The sequence below is a fragment of the Falco biarmicus genome, chromosome 7, assembly GCF_023638135.1.
Source record: "Falco biarmicus isolate bFalBia1 chromosome 7, bFalBia1.pri, whole genome shotgun sequence".
Taxonomy (NCBI): domain Eukaryota; kingdom Metazoa; phylum Chordata; class Aves; order Falconiformes; family Falconidae; genus Falco; species Falco biarmicus.
In genome coordinates, this window is record NC_079294.1 from 46,006,293 (window position 1) to 46,030,378 (window position 24,086).

Below are 24,086 nucleotides of genomic sequence, written 5' to 3' on the forward strand. Positions count from 1 at the left end.
CCATTGCTTATTATCATAATGTTGCATAAATTTGGGAAAGACAATCAGCTTTTGGTTTTTCTTAAAAACAGGAGGCCTGCAGAATTAAAGCATAAGGCCTACTCACAGATGCATTAATTAGATGCTGCTTTTTCAGATACATGAAGATAATTCACACAGACCTGTATATACAGTTTTCTTAGTTTCTATAGAATATTTTTATGCTTTCACAGTAGTAAATTAATATCCAAAACAAGAAAAAGATACAGGACTAAGTTTCCCAGAATGGTTACTTGTTGCCCAGTTTAAAAGTTATTTCTCAATCCGTTCTAAGGCACTTCATTACAAATATATTAAAACAGACATTTTCTACCATGCCAGACATGGTGGGCTTTTTCCTTTTAAGTCAATATAGGCATTTTTGCTAATCTCATAATGCCTTCTTCACATTAAATGTTTGGAGATGTAATTACTTGAAAATCAACAGGATCTTTCCTAACCCTCCCTCTTCCCAAGGAAAATGTACTTACGGGAGCACCAATGTGTTATCTGGAATTTCACGGCCCTTGTTCTGTTTCATTTCCTGGACGTATGCCTCATCATGCAGCATCGGCATGGTTTTCAAGCTGCTTACTAATTTATTTGCCTCAGGAGCAAGACCTTAACAACAAGGAATAAATGAAATAAAGGATCAGAGATGGAAGGAAGCGAGTGGCACAGTAAGGAAGACATCAAGTTACACAGCTGTTTGCCCATCATTCCAAATGAAATTTAAGGAGTTGCCAGTTTAAGAACATGAAAACCAACGATAACTAATAAATCTCCATGCAGTTATTCTTTTCTTGACTTGAAATAAATAAATCCTTTATTTAAGAGAAATAATGTTACAAATCTCCTGCATATCAAATATTTATGCTCTACCTATTTGTTGCGTGTTTGCAAATACTGACCAGCAGTATGGGCAGGAAGCCAATTTTTGCAGCTGTAGCAAAAAGCTACCACTTTCTTTTACATTTGCCATAAGTACATTCTGTACTTAGCGGCAGAAGACTTAGAAAACACCGAGCATAATTTTGTACTATGAAGTCTGATATTTTTACCTAAGCTTCTTCGCCTACAGCAGTATTGGCACAAACAGCAAGGTACTAGTGTAACTACCTTGGAAAGCTGCATGTTACGTGTCACTGTCAATAGAAATAGCATTTCCAGAGAGAAATAAAATACATAAAAGAAAGCAAAACCAAATCCCACAGTAGGTATTAGGCACTGACAGATACAAAGATCTCTATGTATACAGAGATACAGAAAGCTCAGCTTCCCACAAGAGTCTTAACTAAGTGCTCTAATCACTCTCTATTGAATAGGTACTTTCCATTAGCAGGTTTGGGACTGAACATCTCAACTGACAAGAGGCAGAGAAGGTGCATAAGCTGCTGAACAGAAAAAAAATGAAGAGTGTGGGTGCATCTTAAACTCTGTTCACTCACTCTCTGCCTATGATGTTGTCTTTCTCTCAGTGGCAGGGACCCTTAAAATGGCTGGGGCTTAAATTAGCCTAGGCACCTTTAGTGTTTGCTGGATCTGCAGGTGTCCTGGTTGTAACTAGGGATGCCACAGGGAATCTGCATGGCATTCTCTGTTAGTCAGAACAGCACCTGAATTTTTGATGTTACGACCCTTAGCATCATAGAACTGAGATAATTTCTGAATCTAACTTGCAACTCACCTCCCAATACCCCATTTCAGGAATTGGATGCCAGCACTGCTGCTGTCATCCAGAGTCAGAAGCCACCCTGGTTTTTTTAAGTCTGACTTTTTGAGATGTTTTTCATTCAAGGTACTTCCTTCTCAACTTCAAGGTTCTACTGGCATTACTGTCCAGTTCAGTTCAATCTCAGCGAATGTCTTTTATAACACCTGTTCAGATGGTGAACAAACTCTCAAACCTCATTATTCTACTTCTGCTAGTTCTAGTCACTCCTAATTTGAGGCCAAGTAATTATGTCCTATTTCCTCTTCTTCTGTGTGTTTAAACGTGATCCTTTTCTAACTTGGCATTTGTATTTTTTTTCTTCACCTTCAAACAGAAAAGATAATTTAAAATATTCCAAAACACAGAGAGTATTTTCAATAGCAATTCTATCTTTTCCCATTTACTTTCCAAACAGATGGAAAAATCCTTAAGGACTCCCTAATCTCCCTTGTGGCTTGCCTTAAATAAGTTGCAAGCCTCCTCATAGCCAACTTTCTCACAGGACAGCAACAGCATTTGAGTGGATTTGTTTGGATTCCTGCTGGAATACTTCGTTTTACAAAATATACTTAACACGCTTTCAAGCCTTGGATGTTTCCTTCATTCAGCTATAATCCCTGCTTTTCCTATTAAGGACGTTCCTAGCTTAGTCACAAATGGCCACTTCTGCTGTACTTGGGCATAGAGTCATTTTGGCTTTGAAATGCAGCCCAGTTCCAACTGTTTCTGGGTGTTTTCTGATTATTCTTGTTTGTCCAGTGCTCATCTTGCTCTGAATATTGACAATGGATTAGACTGTTTAGGTTTTGTATTTGCCCCAGGAACCGGAGAACTGATGTACGTTAATATTCTTAAATCCCTTCTCTATAAATGGCAGTTTCCCATCTCTTAATCACAACCCTATCAGGATTTTTCTGTAATTGCTTGCACTGAACTTAAACCTTTTTTTAAGGCATTCTGCAGTTGTATCCAAGATGACCCACTTAAAATTTGTGCGGTCCTCTGAATATCTCCACGTTTAGCAGCGTTTTCTGCTTTACAGCTTCAAGAAGCAAAGGCAGGGGAACTCAAGTGCAACTGCTTTAAGAACACTTCTACTTTACTATGCATGGAAAACATCTTTTGCGAGCCAAGCTTGTTAACCAAGTAATTGAAGCAACTTCTCCCCTGCAGAGAAGAAGCAGGCTGTGCAATTTGCCCAAACAGCTCTCATCAACTTCTGTCCTTTCCCCTCAGCTGGCCAACCCCGGCATCACAAAGCAGATGGACAAAGGCAGAACAGCAAACAAGCAACTGTGGCTGAGGAGAACAACCATGGTTCTGTCTCATCTACTGTCAAGGACTCTGCTTTTCACTCTGCTGCTATAGATAACACAATTAGAGCTACTTGCCAATCAAGATATCCTGTAACCTGTGCTGCAGCAGAGAACAGGGAGCTGGAAAAGCCCGATGCAGCTGTGTCAGTGGGGCTGTGCACCCAAGAAACCACAGATGCTGTGGACAAGGAGCCTACTGCACATCAACATGCTGAAGCCATCATTCCCAATCCTAACCAACTCTCTAAGCTAAGCAATACAACAGACTATGCTAACCCAGTTTTTACCTATAGGAATATCAATACAAACAGTGCACACAGCAACAGTGCCAGATCCCAAAAGTAACGACTACATTTTGAAAAGGGAGAGAAGCAGAAAGTGTTCTCCAGAACATTAATTTCTGCAGCTGTAGTACTCAGAGCTTTCAGAAGTGAGGTGAGTTTCAAACAGAAAAAGGTTTGGACTACAGCAGCCAGTCCTTCAGCAGTCCGGAATGCCTACAAAAGACAGGTAATTAACTAAGCTACCCAGGCAGACTCTATTCCAAGATAAGTAATTTGTCTGAAGAGATTTAGCTTAGTTCTACTTGCATTTGTTGGGTGGGGGTTTTTTTCTTAATATTTCAGGTAAAAGCTAGGAAAGAGATTCAGCCCACAAGCCCAAGGAAAAGATCTTCCTGAAGGCACCAGCACAGGAGGAACATGAACACAGTAACTTCACTAAGGAATTTGGTAAGGTTCTCTTTCTGAAATGGACTACTGGTAAGCCAAAAGCGGCCATAGGAGGAGGAAACAGGTAGGAGGAAGTAGAAGGAAGAAATTTTTAACATGCACTGAAATAGCTTACTTGATAGCAAAAACATAAATGCTGAGGGAGTCTGCACCTGAGTCTGGCTGTCACCCAACTCAAACAAACAGGAACAGATTATTCATCCTCTACAGATAACTCCTTCACAGGTAACCTGTAAATGTGCAGAAAGTCCAACAGGTCCAAGACAGGCTGGAGCTGCCACCCACGCACAGGGCAACAGCAGAACCTCTGCAGGACGTTTACAATCAAATATGATGATAAATAACCGTTCCATACATACACAGCAAGCCCAGGGAATGTGATTGCACCAGTCTTGTATTCTGCAAGGAATACGTTCCTGTGCAGAGCAGTCCCTGTGTACATTAGGCCTATCAAAACTGTCCGATTTTAAAAATGAAACTATCTTCTCCCAGCAATTAGAAAGCCCACAGAAAAAGCTCGCTTGATCCTTTCACTTTGAGCAGTTGCTGCTATGAAAGGTCACATGCAGCTCCAGGAAGATACTTCTGTTCCCCTTGTTTGAAATAAAACACTTGTAGCTCTAGATATGATTGTAAACAGGCACTTCCTATCTACTGATTAATAAAAGAAATGAGCATCTATTGTTTCTTCCTTTGAGGCATGCTGCCTTTCCCATGCCCTTTCACCACCTTCTGTCTGAACACTCAAGACTGCCAGATATGCTGAAAGAGGTACTCGGGCTGCTCTGCTGCAAGACCTGTGTATGAAAAGCAGGCTGAAACCCTCACCAGGATGTAGCGAGTCAGCATCACTGGATCATAACTGTCAGATTGATTGTACTTACTTTAATGATTGACACTTGTTAAGCAAGAGGAAATAACAATAAAAAAAAAACCCCAGGCATACAGGATGAGAAGAGGTTATGGAGTTCATTTCTAAAAGAGTAAGACACATTAGTTTATGTGCTTAAAAAGGGTGTTTGGGAAGCTAAAACAATACAAGCAGGAAATTATTTCACCATAAACACCACAGACTGAAAGCAAAACCACCATATCTCATTTGAAATACAGACTTTTTTTTTTTTTTTTTTACAACTTTGATAGCTTAAACACAAAGATGACGGCCGTAAAAGATGCAGAACAACCCCTTAAAGCACCTTTGCTACAATAATAAGGATCAGCCAGCCACCATCTTCTGAGAAGGAGGGATATGTATGTAGAAAGAAAAAAATCCAGTGTAGGAAGCTCTGAGGTGAAGCCACAAGTATTTTAATCCTACAAATGAATAGCTGGGATAGTACTTCAGGCATGGGCTTGAAATTCTGTAGTAAGGAAGGCAAATACCCACACTTCTGTACCTAGACAGACACAAGCTCTGGAAGTCCTGGGGTGCTCCATTGCCTCCCAAGTAAAGGAGGATGGAAACCAAGTAGCAGTTCATCAAAACTGGACTTCTTCCCTCCCCACCCACCTCCTGCCCCATGCATTATCCTCTTTCCCTTAATACTAAGGATGGTAAACACGCAGACCTGTAGCAAGTGGCCAAGAAGGCCAATGGGATCCTGGGGTGCGTTAGGAGGAGCGTGGCCAGCGGGCTGAGGAAGGTGATCGTCCCCCTCCACTCTGCCCTGGTGAGGCCACCTGGAGTGCTGCGTGCAGTGCTGGGCTCCCCAGTTCAAGAGAAACAGGCTGCTACTGGAGGGGATCCAGTGGAGGCTACACAGATGATGAGGGGACTGGAGCATCTCCCTTGTGAGGAAAGGCTGGGGGAGCTGGGGCTGTTTAGCCTGGAGAAGACTGAGAGGGGACCTTATCAATGCATCTAAATATCTTAAGGGCGGATGCCAAGAAGACAGGGCCAGGCTTTTTTCTACGATGCCAAGTCACAGGACAAAGGGCAACAGGCACAGACTGAAACCCAGGCAGTTCCACCTAAATATGAGGAAAAACTTCTTTACCTTGAGGGTGCCAGAGCACTGGCACAGGCTGCCCAGAGAGGCTGCGGGGTTCTCCTTCTCTGGAGATGTTCAAAACCCACCTGAATGTGACCCTGTGCAACCCGCTGCAGGTGACCCTGGTTTAGCAGGGGGTTGGACTAGATGGTGTCCAGAGGTCTCTTCCCACCCCGACCATCCTGTGATTCTGTGAAACCTGCTCTTTTCCTCAGACACATTAGTTGGCTGGTGCTTCTGGCATCCTTTGGGATCTATATGCCTACTGATTAAGGGTCTGGTGGTGTTTAGGTACCACTCCAACCAGGTTCTGCACTGGGGTACCTGAGGGGTTGTTGGGTGAGTTTGGGCACCTACCTGCCGACATTTAGGAGCACCTGAAAACACATAGCATATCCCTGAAGGTACCTAAAAAGCTTTGAGGTAAAAATGCAGGCTGTCCACTGAGACATCTCAGAGCTCAATTTTGTATTTAAACTTTTTTCAGCTGGTGGGAGGGCGTTTGGCATGTCAAGCCTTTTCTCCTACGTAAGTCTCACCTTCCCTTGGTACAGTAAAGCAGAATTCTTCAATGATTTCCTCAAAGGAATTCAAGAGCTTGCAGGAGAGCAGCAGAAGGCTGCCCAGAGGCAGGTGAGTGCAGATTCTGCACCTGATCTCACTCATTTTGACACCGGACAGCACGTATGCTGCCAGGCTTGCAGCAGCTGCAGGTACCTGTCAGGTCACCACCTGAAAACCCTTGGCGTGGCCACCACCTCCAACAGCCCGTGCTCTTCACGCAAAGCAGATGCTCTCCAGGTAGCCTGGTACAGCAGCTCTTTTGGGGCTAAAAGAAGAGATCGCACGACTGCCATGATTAAACTGGTTTCATTTTCAGCGTGTGAAGGAGAGGAGAAAGGGCTCGTACTTGAGGAAACGTGCTGCCCTGTGCCCGAGCCTGCCCTAAGCAGCTGCCGGGCTCACTCCTCGGCAGGACGCCTGCCAGCCACGCTCCCCCAGCACCAGCCGGCCGGCGGAGCGGTTGTTACGGGAAGGCACACACACCGCCGGCGCCGCTGGCGGCAACCGGGAGCGGCCCGGGGATGCTGAAGCCCTCGGGGCAGCGGCGGCCCCGGCCCCCCCCCGCGCCCCGCGCAGCCCCGCCGCCCCCCCGCAGCCCCTCACCCTTGACGTCCTGCACCATGCCGATGGTGCCGCCCGTGTTGATGACCAGCACCCGCGCCTCGGCCGCCGCGCCACCGGCGGAAGCCGGGGGACAGCCGGGGGGCTCCTGCGGCTCGGTGTCAGCCAGGGCTCTGCCCAGGAGACGCACCCCCCCGGGGCGCTGTCCCGCCGCCGCCATCCCCTCCCGAGGAACCGCTACCTCCCGGCCCCCGCCCCAGGGGAGTTATAGGGCGGCTGCGGGGACGCCCCTTCCCGCCCCCCCGGCCGGACCGGCAGCGGGGTGTGGCCTGCCCGGGCCGCGGCGCTGCCCAGAGGCGGGGGCAGCCGCCATGCCCGGCCCCCGCAGCGGGCGGCGAGCGGGAGCTGGGGGCGGCCGTGCGGGGCGGCCGGGGGGGCCGCTCGCCGCGGGGAAGGGGAGGGAGGGAGGGGCGGGCCCGGCACCGGCCCCGCGTGCAGCACCGCCCCTTGCACTTCGCGCCGCTGCGGGGGGCGGGGCGGGCCCTGCGCGGGGCGGGGCGGGGCGGGGCGGGGCTGGCGGGGGGCGGTGCGGGCCGGTCGTACTGGGGGAGAAGGGAAGCGCTGCGGCGCATCTCCGGCCAGGAGAGGGGCAGGGGGTGGACAGGGCTGGGGTCAGGCCCGCCGGGAATATTCACGTCGTCCCCTCTTTTTTCCAGAAAGCTCTTGGGGAGCAAGGCAGGAACTTGCTCTGCTCGCCTGGCCTCCAAGGTGACCTGCTCCTACCAAGCATCTCCAAGAGCAGGCAGCGTGGTACATGCAGCATCTCCTGCCCTCTGTTTCAGCTTCCAGATCTGGACCCTCAGTTTCCATCCGGGACAGATGGGGACAGTGGTACAATGCTGCCTGCTAACAACTGTAACGTGGAACGTGAGGGTTGTGCTGGAAAGGTCTCCTTGGGCAAAGATGAGCTGTGGAATACACAACAGTCAGCAGCCTGCAAAACCACAACCTGTCCAGAATGATCTCTTAGTTAAATCAAGCATCCATATACAGTCCTCTCTTGTAGACTGTACGGCAGTATTAGCCCACAAACTCCTTTATTTGAGCTCTACTGTCCACTTGAGGTCATTCACCATCAAAGGCTGGTATTTCCTGGAAACCTGTGACCACAAAATTGTTCTTGATACAGCCATATCCAACGCGCAATTGTGAAAGACAGCTTCTGTTTCTCAACAGTCACGCTGAAAGTGCTCAGGGAAAAACAAGCTAATGGTTAACAGAGGTGCCCAGCTGTGCATACGTTGATACCATCTTCATCCGTGTAATTAGGACCTCTAAAAAGAAGTAAGAACAAAGAAGAGGGGAAAGCTTACTACTTCAACCTCAGAAGCTCAGAATATTTGTCTGTTTTATCTGGATGATCATCTCTGCTGTTCTTGGCCATATCTGCAAAAAGCTGGCCCTGTTGCCGAGAGCTGAATAGCATGATCCTGAAATGGACTTTTTCCGTGCAGTACAGATACTTTAGAGTCTTTGCTGATGCAAAGAAGAGCATAGAGGAAATAGGGTTAGTAAACAGGGACAAGGTATACACAGCTACCTCATTTCAGTGCTCCATGAGAAATGGCAGCGTTATTATTGCCCATAGCCCCGGTGATGGTAATGCTGTAGTAGAATTGCCAGCGTCATCAAAGCAGATGGAGTAATGCTGAAACTTACACGGCTGTGGAAAACAGTCATGTCTTCTGGTCTTATGATACCAGCAGTTCCTCCAGTCCTTAGTACCTACAAAGCTGAACTGGTGAGAAAAGAGCTGTTATTTGTAATAAATTCCATAACAGAAAGAGTGGGAATTACCGGTTTAGGGTGCAGAAGACTCACCTCCATCCTATTCTAGATTGTAGGTATAACTGAGCTCCAGCTTGTATTTCACCTGTTTGTTATCAACAATGTGCTAGGCGTTTCTCAAATTTTCCTCCATCTTCCTGTAACAGTCTTCCTAAGCTTTCAGATGTAGAAGGCCTTCTTCAACTCAAATGCTTCAAAATAAAAGCATTAAGCTTCAAAACTAAATACAAATGTTGGGTTTAGTGTCTAGGTAAAAGTAATTGATTCAGCTGGATTAGAGTGCAATTTTTCAGGTATAGGAATTGGGGAGCTGTGATGAAAAAGGTGATGTTACAGGTATTTTACAGAAAAAGCTAGAAATGTGTGTACCTTAAAGACTCTGGAACTCAAAGAGGTTAAGTGTTAGAAGGGGGGCGGATTAACCTTTGGCATAAACCAAAATTACCTGTATTAAGGCCTATATTGGTGTCTAGCTGAGATACTGGTTTTACTCCTGAGAGACATGTTTGCAAGGCATGTGGTAGTTTATTTTGAGGATCAGATGTGAGATCAAGTACAAGGAGGCTGAAGCTGATTTCAAGGAAATTGGGTAAGTCTTCACATCTGTTATCATGAGATTTGTTATTACTGGCCAGCTACAAAGCAAAATTAGCAAAGTAACTGGCAAAAAAACAAAGAGCCAGTTCCTGAGGTCAGTGACTGCTGAGAAGCACAGTCTGCATGAGCTGAGAATGAGCTGCCATGCAAGTACGCTGAGGCAAAAGCTGTAACGTAAGTGCCTGAGTTACTCAGTAAACCAAAGGAAGAACATGCTTTCTCTATGAAAGTGACAGGGACTTTTAGCTGTGGGTCATATAAACTTAGTTTGTACTCTGTGATGCAACTTTTAAATAAAATGTAACTCTATTTCAAGGTAAAAATATGTATTATGGGATGGTCCAAGCAATTTCTTCTGCTTCTGATTTCTGTGACTTACTATTCCAACAGAAATAAATTTTATGCACTCCCTCCAGGTTGTCAATATCTCTTTTGAACTGGGTGGCCCCAAACTTGGCAGAGGATTCCAGGTATGTATGGCCTCACAAGTGCCAGGTAGAGGGGAGTAATCATTCCCCTTGATCTGCTGGCTATAATTGTCTTGCTAATGCAGCCCACCCAGCCTGTTAGCTTTCATTGCTGTAAGGGCCCTTTGCTGACTCATACTTGACTTGCCCATAGACCCCCAAGCCCTTTTTACACAGATGCTACTTAATTTTTCAGTCTCCAGCCTGTACTGATTTATGCAGTCATTCTGTCTTAGGTGCAGGTTCATGTATTCGGCCTTGCTGAATTTTATGAGGTCCCTGTCAGCCCATTCTTCTGGCCTGTTGAGGTCTTGCCTTGCATTTCAGGTTGGACAATTACTCTGCTTTTAGTTTGTCCTTCAAGGTCAGCCAGCTCTCCTGGGCTCATTTCCACTTAGAACGGCCTCCCAAAATATCTTGCCTACTAGACTGCTGAAGAAACCAAAGTCTGCTCACCTGAAGTCACAGCCTTTGGTCTACTCTGTTTCTTCCTCGCTTCTGTAATAAGAAGGCTTGTTTGTGAAGTATGTCCCATTTGCCTTGCACCCAAATATACCACAGAACTGCTTGACTGAAAGTAAGAAATACTTTGTAATACCCATTTGCTTCCCTTACTTGCAAGAAGACCAAGAAGTACAGATAGCAATTGTAGCCAACAACAACATCAGACTCATTATCATAGAGTCACAGAATCATTTAGGTTAGAAAAGACCTTTAAGATCATCGAGTCCAACCGTTAACCCAATACTGCCAAGTCCACCATTAAACCATGTCCCTAAGTGCCACACCTACACATCTTTTAAATCCCGCCAGGGATATACCTAATAAGGCTTGACAAATGTTTGATTGATACTTAATTTTTAGTTAGTAACAGATGGATTACTTTGTAGCTGCAGCATAAATCAATGCTTGTTTATTTTCGACTCACCTGCTGTCTCAGAAAAGTCCCCATCATGGCAGTCTCTGCTTCCCCAGTACTAACAGCTGCACCTTTACCTTGAGGATTCTCAGCCACCACAGCCAGGGCTGCCCTTGACTGCCATTGACCAGCTCCCTCTTGTTTGTGAGTAGCAGATCCAGGAGAGCATCTCTTGTATTCAGCCTGCCCAGCACCTTTGTCAAAAAAATTGTCCTCAATGTCCATAAAACCTCTTGGATTTCTTGTTCCTCCTGCACATCGCCCTCTCAGATGTTGTGGTTGTGGACTCCATGAGAACAAGCACTTGCATTCAAGAGACGACTTCTCCCTAGCTGAAGGGGGCTTCACCTACCTCCTGTCCTTGTGAGGTAGCCCAGAGTAAGTGCTGATCACGATGGTCATTGCAGCTCTCACTGTGATCCCGGCTAGAAAGCTCTCAAAAAGCCTGCAGACCTTAGTCTGTAGAGCTCTATGCATCCCTTTACATAGAGCGCAAAGCCAGCCCCAGCCCTCACCTTCCTTGTCTTTGTGAGACCGCCTGTATCTATGCACTACAGTACTTCATATGAACTCTCCCGTCATGTCTCTAATTCCCATGTCATCACAACTCTTCAGCTGCACAGATACCTAATGTCTTTAATTCCCACATCATTACAACTGTCCAACTGCACACAGATACCTAATGTCTCTAATTCCCACATTATCACAACCATCCAACTGCACACAGACATCTAGTTTCTCCTGTTGGTTTCCCAGCTGTACACATTAGTATGCAGGCACCTGAAGCAGGCCCTTGTTTGTCCAACTTCCTTGGATGGGAGAAAACCTCCCCTGTTGCCCTGTCTGGGTTATGCTTCCACCCAGTGATGGACCTCACTTAAAGTGTCCCTCAGTAATTTTGCAAGCCCGTTGACAGAGATGACGCTTCCTCTCTGTCACCTGGAACCCATCCCTGGTAGTCCTTGTTCCCCAAAGACAGCTTTCTGGCTGTAGAAGCCCAAGCCCTGCCAATGACACCTGCCACACAGCTGGATGGTAATCTGCAGAACGTGTTTGCCGCAGCCCAGGTCTTTCTCTTTGCCCAGGAGGAACAAAGGAAATGTCACCTGGTGTCACATCGCAGTTGCTGCACCTAATAAACAGAAAGTAATTTGAGATGATTGTATTACTAAAAGGGGGGTGGGTGGTGGAGGGGTGGGGAATGGCGCTTAATGCAATGCACAGCATAAAATATATCTGTAAGTGAAAAGTGGGGGCTCAGTTCCCCCTGGGCATTGCCACAATCATACTGAAACATACTGAAACAATTTTTGGAAGTGATAAATCAGTGAAGATTAATGCAATTGCAAATAGATGGCTTTATGACACTATATTTGCAATTAATTTCAGTATACAGGCCTCTTTAGAAACCAGTTCACATGAAACACGTATTTCCCAGATGTTTTTTGTATTTAAATAAGTACATTCCACCACTACATCCCAAGGCATGTCTCTCACAGAGCTCTCAATGGGCTTTAGCATGAACAATTTACCAGACCATAATTAAGAGTATTATCAGGATATCTGAAATAGAGCTTGTGCTCAAGTGACAGGACGCAAGAGTAGTGCTAGCATAAGATAACTGCCTTTTTCACTGGATAGGAATCCACAGAATTCCTAATAATTGAGAAAAAGGGTCTTACAAAAGGGGTCAACAGCATCTGCCTCACAAAAAAGAATAGTCATTTATCTGGATTGGTTTAGGTGAAACAAGCACCTTGTAGTCTTAGTCACTGCTGGTTCTCCCTCTCTCCTTCTTTGTCTTCATTTTACAGCTGAACTTTCCCCTCAGCTCTCTCTCCCTAGTTATTCACATTGTGTCCCTTAAGTCACGTTCCCTTGGGAGCAGTGCTTGATTAAGTAGGTTTTGGACTTCTTGCTTTTCCCCAGTTTCTTCATTTGCATCCTACTTCACTTGCAGCTGTCCAGATGGCAGAACACCAAACAGTAGTCAAAATCAGTGGGGACTAAAAAATAATCCTGGGGGGAAAAAAGTTGAAGTGCAGAGTGTTTTCAGTCTGGGCTAGTTTTCTGATCCAGCTTGCTGCAAAGGCCCCCCGATTGTTACGTTGGAAAATTAAAAGCAGCAAGAATAGAGATGGAAGCAAAAGGCTGAGGGTGGGAAGTTCTTAAATCTACTCCGATGCTGAGTGAGATGCCCACAAACCTGTGGCCTCAATCCCAAATACTAGGAGGAACCTGACTGGGGAAAAGGAAGGTATCTCTAGAAGGCAGAAATAGGTTTTTTTTCCTCCTCCCTAATACAGTATAGTAGAATAAAGCTGTTTCCCCTTGCCTTGATACAGACATTAATCAAGACACAAAATCTTGTAATTTCTCAGTATTCACTCACCTGTATCAGTATAGAAAAGAAACTGCCTAACTAGGGGATTTTTGCGAAGTTTTATATAAACTGTAGCCTATTGAACAAAACCCCAGCAATATCTGAAGGCAGAAATGAACTCGGTAGTAACTTGAGCTGCTGTTGTTTAACTGTGTGTATCAACACATCCACTGCAAAACTTTCTAAATAAACAAGCATTTTCGTTCTATTGCAGGAAACCATTTTATCAAAAGAATGAAAAATGTGTGGGTAATTCTTATTATGTATTGAAGAAAAACGTTCCACTTCATTGATTTATTTCTACACACATCTTAAAGCATTTTTAGTTTCATATGTTTTCATCTTTGCAGTGCTACTCACAGTAAACAAAAAAAATAATCATGAAAGTCACATGCAAAGAATCTTTAGTTTTAAACCCTACAGAACGATCATTTGGGGTTCTGCAGGACTCTTTCCAGAAAGAATTTATGACTTTCTGGTCAATATGCTTTTGCCCATCCAGTAGGTGATCGGATCTAAACCAAAAGGAGCCATAAAATTGTCAACAGTAAGTTGGGTATGTCCACCATATCCACTATGGCCACATATATATAGGAATAAATCATTGCGCAGTCAGGTGGAGGACAGAAAAACAAGTGGTACCAATTCCTGAGAAACTATTTAAAGAACACACAGGAGCAACACTTAAATAAGAGATGTTGACAGTAGAAACAGATGCATAATGGGGAAGCTCAGAGAGTTGCAACACACGTATTTCCCTAAAATGATGCTACAGGCAGCAGAATATTAATTGAGAGTAGAGAACGCAAGCTTAGAACTTTCATTTCCCAGAGGAACTTATTCCAGTGTTTCTAATGGCTCAGCAGATGTCCCAGGCTATGTGTCCTAGAACTTAAGCCTGAAGAAACAAAAGTATCTCTAAAAGCTTAATTGGCAAGGCTATATCTAAGTAAGTTATTTTCTTGCAAGCAGGGAAGAATGATGGCCTTGGATGATTTAATGGATGTGAGTTCTGGATTTGTTACAAGTTTGAAGCAGGGAGTTTTGCATCAGAATAGCAAAGTGGTATTTAATGTAAGAAAGTGGTATTTAAAGTTCTGGATCTAATAGCATGCCATATATGAGAAGTAATACAATGACACTCACTAGTTGGAAGGAGTTTCTACCATCACAGGCAGTTTGTTCCAGGTCTCCAACAGCCAGGCACCAGCCATACAATCTGTCAACATGACCTTTAGCTGCAAGGTTGGGAAGAAAAAAAAAAAAAAAAAAAGTTTAATGACTGCATTTTCTGTTTGGGCAAGTGGCTGGAAAGTTGCCCTGTGGAAAAGGACCTGGAAGTGTTGGTCAACAGCCAGTTGAATATGAGCCAGCGGTGTGCCCAGGTGGCCAACAGCATCCTGGCTTGTATCTGAAACAGTGTGGCTAGCAGGACTAGGGCAGTGATTGTCTCCCTGCTCTCAGCACTGCTGAGGCTGCACCTTGAATACTGTGTTCAGTTTGGGCTCCTCACCACAAAAAAGACATTGAGATGCTGGAGCGTGTACAGAGATGGACAACGGAGCTGGTGAGGGGTCTGGAGCACAGATCTTATGAGAAGCCACTGAGGCTGTTTAGCCTGGAGAAGAGGAGGCTCAGGGGAGACCTGATCGCTCTCTACAACTGCCTACAAGGAGCTTATAGGCAGGTGGGGGTCAGTCTGTTCTCCCAGGTAACAAGCAACAGGACAAGAGGAAATGGCCTCAAGTTGTGCCAGAGCAGGTTTAGATTGGATGTTAGGAAAAAATTCTTCACGGAATGGGTTTGTCAAACACTGGCACAGGCTGCCCAGGGAAGAGGTGGAATCACCATCCCTGGAGGTGTTTAAAAAATACATAGATGGGGTCCTTGGTGACATGGCTCAGTGGTGGGCTTGGCAGTGCTGGGTTGACAGTTGGACCTGATGATCTTAAAGGTCTTTTCCAACCTAAATGACTCTATGGTTCTACGATTCTATATTCTGTTGCCTGTAGCATCATTTTAGGGAAATACATGTGTTGCAACTCTCTGAGCTTCCCCATTATGTTCCTACTGTCAACATTTCTTATTTCAGTGTTGTTCCTGTGTGTTCTCTAGATAGTTACTCTGGAATTGGTACCACTTGTTTTCCTGTCCTCCACCCAACTGTGCAATGACTTGTTCCTATGAATCACTGCAACTTACTTGAGATCACTTCTCTACTCTAGCGATGTTATTCAGAACTGTATTCCAACAGAGGAAGTGATTATCAGGTGTGTGTGGTTAATAGCACACAGTTTTAACTTTTTAAATAAAATATATTTTTATATGGAAGAGACAACTGTTAGATAAACAATGCTGAAGGTCTGGTTTGTTTTTTTTTAAAAAGGGAAAAACCTACCATTTTTTTTGCCAGAAATATTTTCAAAAGCTGATTATTCTATAAAACAAAGGTTTGAAATTCTGACCAACTCTAGTAATCCCACTCAAATGCAATTTCAGTTTTGTTAAAATGAAGTTTTGCTGTCATCTCCCCATTTAAGACAGAGCTTTAAATTTTTTAATTGGGGCTCTTTAATCACAGACATGAAAGAAAATGTTACAGCGATGTACACAGTGTAGTACTGACAATTTTATGGTTCCTTTTTGTTAGATCTGATCGTCTACCAGATGGGCAAAAGCATATTGACCAGACAGGCGTAAGTTCTTTCTGGAAGGAGTCCTGCAGAACTTAAAATGATCTTTTCTGTAGAGTTTAAAACTAATGATTCTTTTCACATGATTGTCGTGATTATTTTTTTTTCACTCGAGTAGCACCGCAAAGAGGAAAACATACAACAATTAAAAATTCTTTGAGGTTTGAGTTAGAAATAAATAAATGGCCATCCACACATAATGAAAGTGATTTATTTCCAAAGAAAACAGGAGTGTCCTTTTTTAGCTGTACGTGATTCTAGGAGGTGCAGGTGAGTGCCTGTGTTTACTCCAGAAACACTGATGGTTTGCAGTGGGGTTGTGCTGTGGCAGGCACCTGAGCTACCTCTCTCCAACGCTGGCTCGTGGCTTGTGCAAGAGCTTTTGTTTACAGCGCAGCGAGAGAGCTGACAGTTAACAGGAAAGGGAAGGCAGGAGGTGGAATATGAATAATGACGGGATGGAGACTTTATCCTAGGGTGACTTCATGGAGCACAATGAGAGCAGTCACAACCAGCTCTGTCTTGCCCAACCCATGATCAGCTGTCTCAGGTTTGTTTACGCTGACCACCTCACTTCTGCATAACTCTGACGTGCCCAGAATGAGAACTCAGTGAGACAAAGGGCCGTTCAAACAGCCGCACAGATGATGATCCAAGGGGGAAAGAGCTGCCTTGGACAAACCGCAGAAATGCTGCAGCTTGTTAACTGAAGGTGAGACTTTGCTCTATAACTGAGATCTGTGGAGAAATTGTGTAATCATGGGAAAGAAAACCACCACTGTGTGCAACCAACAGTGCAATTTTCAGCGCTGCCCCCCACCTCCATGCCCAGTTGTATTTTATTGGGTGAGAAGCAGCCAGCCTTCACTTAAATGCAGGTGGGGGCAAGGGGAGCTTCTCTGGATAAATTTACCCATTGCAGCTCTGGAGATACCTGGGCTGATCCCTGAAAATGCTGAAGTATTGAAGTCTTCCACGAGACAGCATATCCTTAAGGCTCCATCCCCCTGTATAGCTTCCAAACAGAAAGGGCATGCCTGCTGAGTGCCACGCTCCTCAAAACAGATTGAACTGAGATACTGGTCTACATACAATGTCAGGAAAAGGCCATGTGAATTAGGATAAATGACAGGACCACAGTTTAAACCAGGACACAAGTGTCGGCATAGACTGAGACAGGAGTTCTACTGATTTTAGAAAGTAATCAGCACATTTTCAAGCATCATAGTAACAGGGGGCTTTTTGTCTACCTTTAGCCTGTAGAAAGTGGTAGAACCAAACAGGAAAATTAAAACCCCTGCCATCAATGTAGAGCTTGATTTGGAGTTTCCTTTCTGTAGAAGGACCTGGAGAAAAGCAGAGGAAACTCCCAAGAGGCTAATAAATGCAAGAGACCTCAGGCAAAGAGAGTCTGTATGAGGACAAGAAAGGTATATAGTAATCCTCCCAAGGAGTGCTGAGGGAAGAGGAAACCTCCAAGGTTATCTGGTGAATCTGTAGAAAGAAACTGCTCTTTTCTTAGGCACTGAGCACAGCCATGTGGGTAGGTATTGTTCATCTCTGTCTGATGCTCCTATATTTAGCTTTCACTCAAGTGCCAGGAATGTCTGGTCTGATAGATGCAATGACTTAAATCCCTTGGTGAAAGAGAGGGTATGGTGTGCACTCCCTCTGCTGAGGGGCCCTTCCATCCCATGGGACAGGGACAGGACCTCCCAGAGGTCCTGCCTTCAAGGGCAGTGGGTCACCCTCTTGGTGACTTTACATCCCCATGACGGAGAGATGCTGGCAGCGGTTCCCTGGCATGTGGAGGAGCTCATGACTCCTTCTTGAGCCAGTGGGGCACCCTGGGGCCTTTTCCAAAGGGGCAGAAAGCAGAGCTTGGGTGCTGGCACTCACCAAGGGGGTGCTGATGCTCACCGCAGGGCTTGCCATCGGACTGGTGAGCCAGCAGGCAGGTTGAGGTGAGTGGGGCAGGAGTGCCTTCCTAAGGGGTTATGTCCTTCCCTCCTTCTCCCGAGTCACCAAGGACCCCCTCCTGGCGAGTCCCCTGGGGAAAGAGAGAAGTGGGGCTGTTCAGGGGAAGTTCAGGGGAAGGAGGGAGGCAAACAGTACCCTCCAAATGCAGGTGTCTGCTTCCTCTTATCCTCTAAACAGGGCAGAATCTACCTCCTCTTCCAAAGAACTGCAGTCAAAACTGCTTCTCTCACAGCTGGATGAATTCATGCCCTTTTCATGCAACACTCACGAAACTTGGCTCCTCTCTCCTTGCCAGTCAGAGCCATGAGCCCCAGGTGTGATGGTTTTCTTTTTCCTCCTGGATTTGGCCTTCATGTACTCCATGGAGGAGTTTTTCAATCTTTTCAGCAATCTTTTAAAATCATTTCTCTCATTTTATTTTCTTCCTAAACAGAGAATAAAACACCCAGAGGTCACACTTTTTCCTGGATACTTGTGTTTCAAAAAGGGACGGTACAGCTGTCAGCAATGTTTCAACACTTACACTGCTCACTTTTTTTTTTCTTTTTTTTTTTCTTGTTTTTTTCATTTTGCTTTTGTTCGGTTTAGTTGGGTGGGATTTTTTGTCTCATAGTAGTGAATAGGCTGCATAATCACAAAATAAACGGCACAGAGGACACACATCTATCTGTCTATCTCTGGGGCTTTTTTGGTCTAACTTTTTAATAAGGCCAGAAAGCCCACATTTAAAGGACAGGAAAATAGATAAGATTGGATTAGAACTCTTGATATGCACAGTATCTTCCACAGCACAAATTTCAAGGGATTCCAGAAAACAGCTATAGGGAGTCCCTCTGCTTTCTCTTGTTTACTGTTAGCACTCTCTCGAACTAGTTTTACTGGGTCTGGGTATCAGTCATATGCAGACAGACTCCTCCTGCCCAGTCACCACTTAGGCTGAGGATTGAACAGGCACACTTCGAATCTATTTTACATGTCCTCCAAGAAATAGATAATTTCTTGGTGTTTTTTTTGTTTTGTTGGTTTGTTCGTTTTTAATGATGGTAAGGAGGTAGAAAATACACTAGGAAAAAGCCAGTGATTGCTGCTGAGAGCCAATCCTAAAATTGGAATAGATAATACAAATATTACATTATATAATACAAATAATATATACAAATATAATACAAATAATACATTAATAGAGACACCCACACCACCACCTTAAGAGGCCAGTGCTACAGAATGAGGGATCTACACAGGGAAGCACAGCATGCGATACTTGTGAGCTTCCAGAGAACACATGAATACTTGTGGAAGTAAGATCTCACACCTGCTAAACACATGATTCCAGCTGAAGTATATGAACAATAGCAAAATGCTTCTAGAAGAGATGGATGTGTTGTAATGCTATGTTGTAAACCCTCGTATCATGGACTAGAATCAGAAAAGAGAGGAACTCTTGCACACTTCCACTATGCATGCATGCAGGATAGCCAGTTCAACTCAAACCTTTGTGCCATGCTTCTGAAAGCGTTCACCGATGATGCTATGATTGTTATTTTCAGATGAAAAAGTAAGTTTTTGTCTTAATTTTATCGCTGCTAGATTTCAAGTTACTGTTTTTCAGTTTGTTTGAAATGAGGCAGTCCTTGAATTTTTTTTCTTCTGTATTTGCCTGCTACAACAATATACTCTCATATGATTTTTTGACAACTATACATCCAGTTATATTTAACTCAGATCTTCTAGCATGGTATTGCAAAACTCTTGTATTTACCTCATGCTATGCATTGATGTACAGTCAACTTGAGCTGGCTACATTTTGATAAAAGTTTTGCCAGTTCAGAATCATTTCAGCCACTAGTTCCAATATAATCCAAAGTAGTTTTTGTCTGAAGTAAATGAAAATGTACCGCAAACTGTTCTGCAACATAGGCAGATTATGACATTACCTTCTGTGAGGAGTAAATGGATCTTAGAAATTTTTTCATGACGTATTTTTGCTCTTTATGGTCTCTCTAAACACAAGAAGGATTATCTGTGCAATCCCAGAATATGCACCACTGCTTGATTCATGTAACTGTTGATATTAAATGTAATTTTCAAGAGCTTCAGCCAATCTAGAACCCAGCTAGATTTTAAAGTACAGTACATTTACGCACCCCTGTGAAGGGTAGGATGGTTTTTTCTAACCCTCAACAAAATAAAAACCTGCGAGAACTTTCCCAGAATGCCCAGTTGCACATTAAGGACATCTTTGGTGCTGTGTAAGGCTCTGGCACTGCTGGATGCCATCAGCAACTCAGAACGCAGGTCACGTTAATTGGCATGTTCCATGATTTCTGCCTCCCTCCTGGGGCTGACCTTGCAGAAAGATAGACGGGAACTTGAATTCAACAGCGTTACTTTTATCGCAGTCATTAGGAAGGATGTTATTTCCTTGGATACAGCGAAGGCGGCCAGCTGAGGGAAATGGGAACACCCCATTTAGCGACCCACCGCTCCCAGCTCTCGCTTCCGCACTTTGCTGCCTGTGGAAAGGGTGAAGCGTGTTGTCCTTGTCAGTGCGTAAACATCAGAAATAGGGATGTTCCAGAGAATTTCTGAGACACCATGAAGTTGAAAACCAGCTTGCTAAGCAAACAAGAAGATCTTGAAGCAACAAGGGCAAACAGACTTACTGAGACGACCCTTAGCTGACCTTAAACCCTGGAAAAAAGATACTTTTCCACATTTCTGACCCTCCACCCCCATGTTGTGACTAACACCTTGGTGTGAAGACTGTCATCTTCTTCTAGTAATGGTTGTAATTTAAACTCAGCTAGTACATTGAGTTATTTCTGTTGGCTTTTTGCCTGAGTTTGAACAGAACGCAGGAATTGATGAGCTAAGAAACTACGGAGCCAGCTGGGTGCCCCCCACCCCGGAGGCTTGTCTGTGGCAAGGTCAAGGGTGCCTGTGTCTGGTGTAAAGGCTGGTGGAGGGCTTTGAACACCAGAGCTGGTCCCTGCCACACTGTGCAGCAGCAGTGGAGGGGCAGAGGGGCTGCTTTGGGTGCAAATCACCATGTCCCACCAGCAGGGATGGGTCTTGTGGGGTCAGGTGCTTTTCCATCCCCCTCCCAGAGCCCACCTACAGGGGCGAATGGTAGCAGTGGGCGCAGGGCAGCACCCGGGGGGTGTGCCAGCAGTGCCTCCCCTCCACAAGGATGGCCATTGGAAAGTCTCCCAGCGCCGCCTTCTCGGCTGTAGCTCAGGCTGGACATGGAAGAGCTGGAGGAAATGGAGGACGATGCCGGCCTTGGCAATGGTGGTCTCGGCAGGCTTGTTGGTGAGTGAGCCCCCCAAAATGGTCTCATTGCCTGGGTGGTGCGGCACAGCCGTGGGGGGGTTGCATCCACTGTGAGAGGGATACTTAAACTCGGCAGAGTTTATTGCTCCAGCCTTTCCAGCACAGGGTGAGAGGTGCTGGGTAGCTGGGGACCGAGCGGCGGGTGCTGGCCCTGGCCTTTGTCCCTGCGGGGCTGCTGCCTGGGGCCACCGGCTGGCCATGGGGTGAAGGACCCGCTGTCTGCTGGGGCTCCTGGCTCACCGGGAGGCACAGCTCACTGCTGTCCCCTCTCCCTGGCAGCCTGCTTCCTCAACTCGGTGGCGATGCTGGGGCTGGCAGCATATGGCTACGGCATCTGCTATGAGTACAGCATCTTCAACCAGAAGATCCAGGACATGTGGCAGGTACAGACAGAGGTGTGTGGTCCTCACCTTCCCCTGGCCACCTTAGGCCAGCGTCCCACTTCGATCGGGCCAAGGCTGTGGCCTACAGATGCTTTCACTTAGCTTGGAGACTGCTGGAGCCAAAGTCGGGGCCATGATATTTAAAACTTGCCAGATGTTTCTCGAAAAAGTTTAAGTTCTCAAACTGGTGTAAGCACATCACATCCTTCCCCATGGTGGGGAAGCCAGTCTTTCATCCCAGCTGTCTCCGGCATGTGGGGCTGGGGATCAGCCCGGTGTCACAGTTCCCACTCAAGCCTGTTAGTGGCTTGGCACAGCAGCATGGAGGGGAGCAGACCTGCCTCGTGGCACACCTCGCTAATTAGCAAAAAGCTGTGAATCATCAGCGTGACAACCTTTCCTCCCCAGCCAGGTCTGTGCAGATGCCTGCCCACGTAGCAGGGACATGAGCCGTATCTCCATGGGGAGCAGGGCCCTTTTCTGAGGCTGCTGTAGGAGCAGAGAGGTCGGTGCTTCCACCACTGGGGCACCCCCAGCTCCTCCTCGCAGGGGCCAGCGGGATGCTCTCCTTGGGAGCTGTCTGGCTGCTGCAGGCTGCCCTCATCTGTGTCCACAGTGCGCCCTGCTCGGGGCCAGCACTGCCATGAGAGCTGCTCCGTGGCTGTGTGGAGCAGGAGAGGATGGAGAAGTTGTGTCCCTGCTCCTCGTGGGATGGGGGCTGTTTGGCTGAGGTGGTACAGGACCCTTGTGGGGAGGTCTAGGGGAGGCCAGCCCCAGCCCCCCAGCCCTGCTGTGCTGCTCGACACCTGGGTTAAAGCATCAGAGGGTGGAAGGGACTGTTTTGGAAATACAATGGAAAATGTGTGTATCTGCAAAACCCCTGGTAGGAGACAACCCCAGGGACCCCATGAGCACTCCCAAAAGCTGTATCTACAGCTAGCAGGTGGAGGCCTTTCCTCCTCAGCACTGTGAAACAGCATTTCCCAGCTGCTGCCTCTGAACCGGGCTCATCTCCCCTAGTCCTGCTGCTGGGAGCTCTGCCCTGGCCATGCCAAAGACCATGTCTGACCTGGGCTGTCTCCTGTAACAGCACCGCGGGGCAGGGAATGAGCCTGCTTCCTTAGCCAGCCCGCAGGCTGAGGCTGAAACTCTGGTTAAGGGGGACTAATGGTGTCTCGGCCACAGCACAGCAGCGTTAGCGATGCACTAAGAGAAACGCTGCTTTCGTCCCCATCTATCACCCCTCCAGCGGGGAGACCCCAGGGTTCAGGGCGCTCGGGGTAGAGCCCAACCTTCAGGCTCACCCTGCAGCACCAAAATTTGGACTTAGGGCAGACGAGCTCCGAAGCATTGTCCCCTTTGCCGCAAGCAGCTGGAGCCGGTGGCAGCCATCCACCACGTGGCACAACCCAGGGAGGTCCCTGGCTCGGGTGGCCCCGTCACTGCTCTCGCTCCTCCTGGCCGGTGGAAGAAGCCGATGCCTAGCTCCGGCATGGCAGCCCCCAGGAGAAAGCCCGTCCCGAGTCCACGCTGCCCGTGCATGTCTACGGCCAGGTGAGCACACTGCCACCGGTGCCAAGTGGGTCGATACCCAGGTACGGACTGAAGTGCAGCCTCACGGGGCCAGTGTGTGGGGAACCCCCCCTGCACGGCTTGTCCTGGGGGGCTCCCACTGGCTGGCTGTGCCCTGGGCACGGGTCCTGTCAGCGTCTCTGCCGGGGAGGGTTGCGCTGGTGAGGCTGCTTCACTGGGGTAGAAAAGGCAGTGGTGGAGCAAACTGGGGAGATGGACATCAGTATGGGGACTGGTTTTGCTGCTCCCCATCTGCAGCCAACCTCTGAAATATCCAAAAGCACTTCCAGCAGGTCTGTGCAACGCACAGCCCGGCATGACGGCTTAAATTAAGCTTCTCCTGACCCTCACAAACCTTTCTCCATCCCCTGAGTGCTTCTGGCAAACACCAGCCACTGGGCAGCCCCGGGAGAGCTGAGATGTCCCCAGGGCGGGGGGTACCAAGCACGTCCCCACACACGCAACCCCAGGAAGGTGGGTGCAACCTGAGCTTGCTCCTGCAGGAGGGTCTGTGGGGTGGGAGGGCTCTGGTGGGGCTGGGGGGGGGGCACCACCCAGGGGCACAGCCCGGCTGCAGCTGCCTTGCTGATGTCCCAGGTGGTGCTGGCGCTGCCCCACGATACCCCCGTGCCCGGGTACATGAACAACACCATCAACACCTGTCACAGCACTCTCCAAACCATCAAGCTGCAACAAGGTCTTTTACCATCTCATACCAGCACACCCTTCATGCCAGTCCCTCTACTGCCTTCTCATCTCACCTCATCCAGGGCATGTGCTCTCTCTCCTCTCTCTGCTTCTTTCTCTTCCTCAGCTGCTCTCTCTTCCTTGGCTGCCCAACCTCTTAACAGAACCAGCCACAGCTGTACCTTATCTACATCAGCCAACCCGCCGCCCCTGAAGCCAGCCCACAGCTGTATATTATTAATGATACTTAACCCAGCTTCATTCCTCTACAATTCCGCCTTCTTTCTTTTTTTTTTTTTTAACATTTTCATACTTTATGTTTTTACCAA

General features: G+C 46.7%; 1 protein-coding gene across 1 annotated transcript in view; it reads right to left on the reverse strand.

Annotated features, from left to right (window-relative positions):
- The window catches only part of ASPG (asparaginase), a 47,059-nt gene extending 39,796 nt beyond the window's left edge, over nucleotides 1-7,263 (reverse strand). The window contains exons 1-2 of the mRNA XM_056346936.1: nucleotides 6,938-7,263; nucleotides 510-639 (exon numbers count right to left, since the gene is read on the reverse strand). Coding sequence (XP_056202911.1) covers nucleotides 510-639; nucleotides 6,938-7,115 — 308 coding nt within the window. The 5' untranslated portion in view covers nucleotides 7,116-7,263. The remainder of the gene's footprint in view (nucleotides 1-509; nucleotides 640-6,937) is intronic.
- Between the last annotated feature and the right edge of the window lie 16,823 nt (nucleotides 7,264-24,086).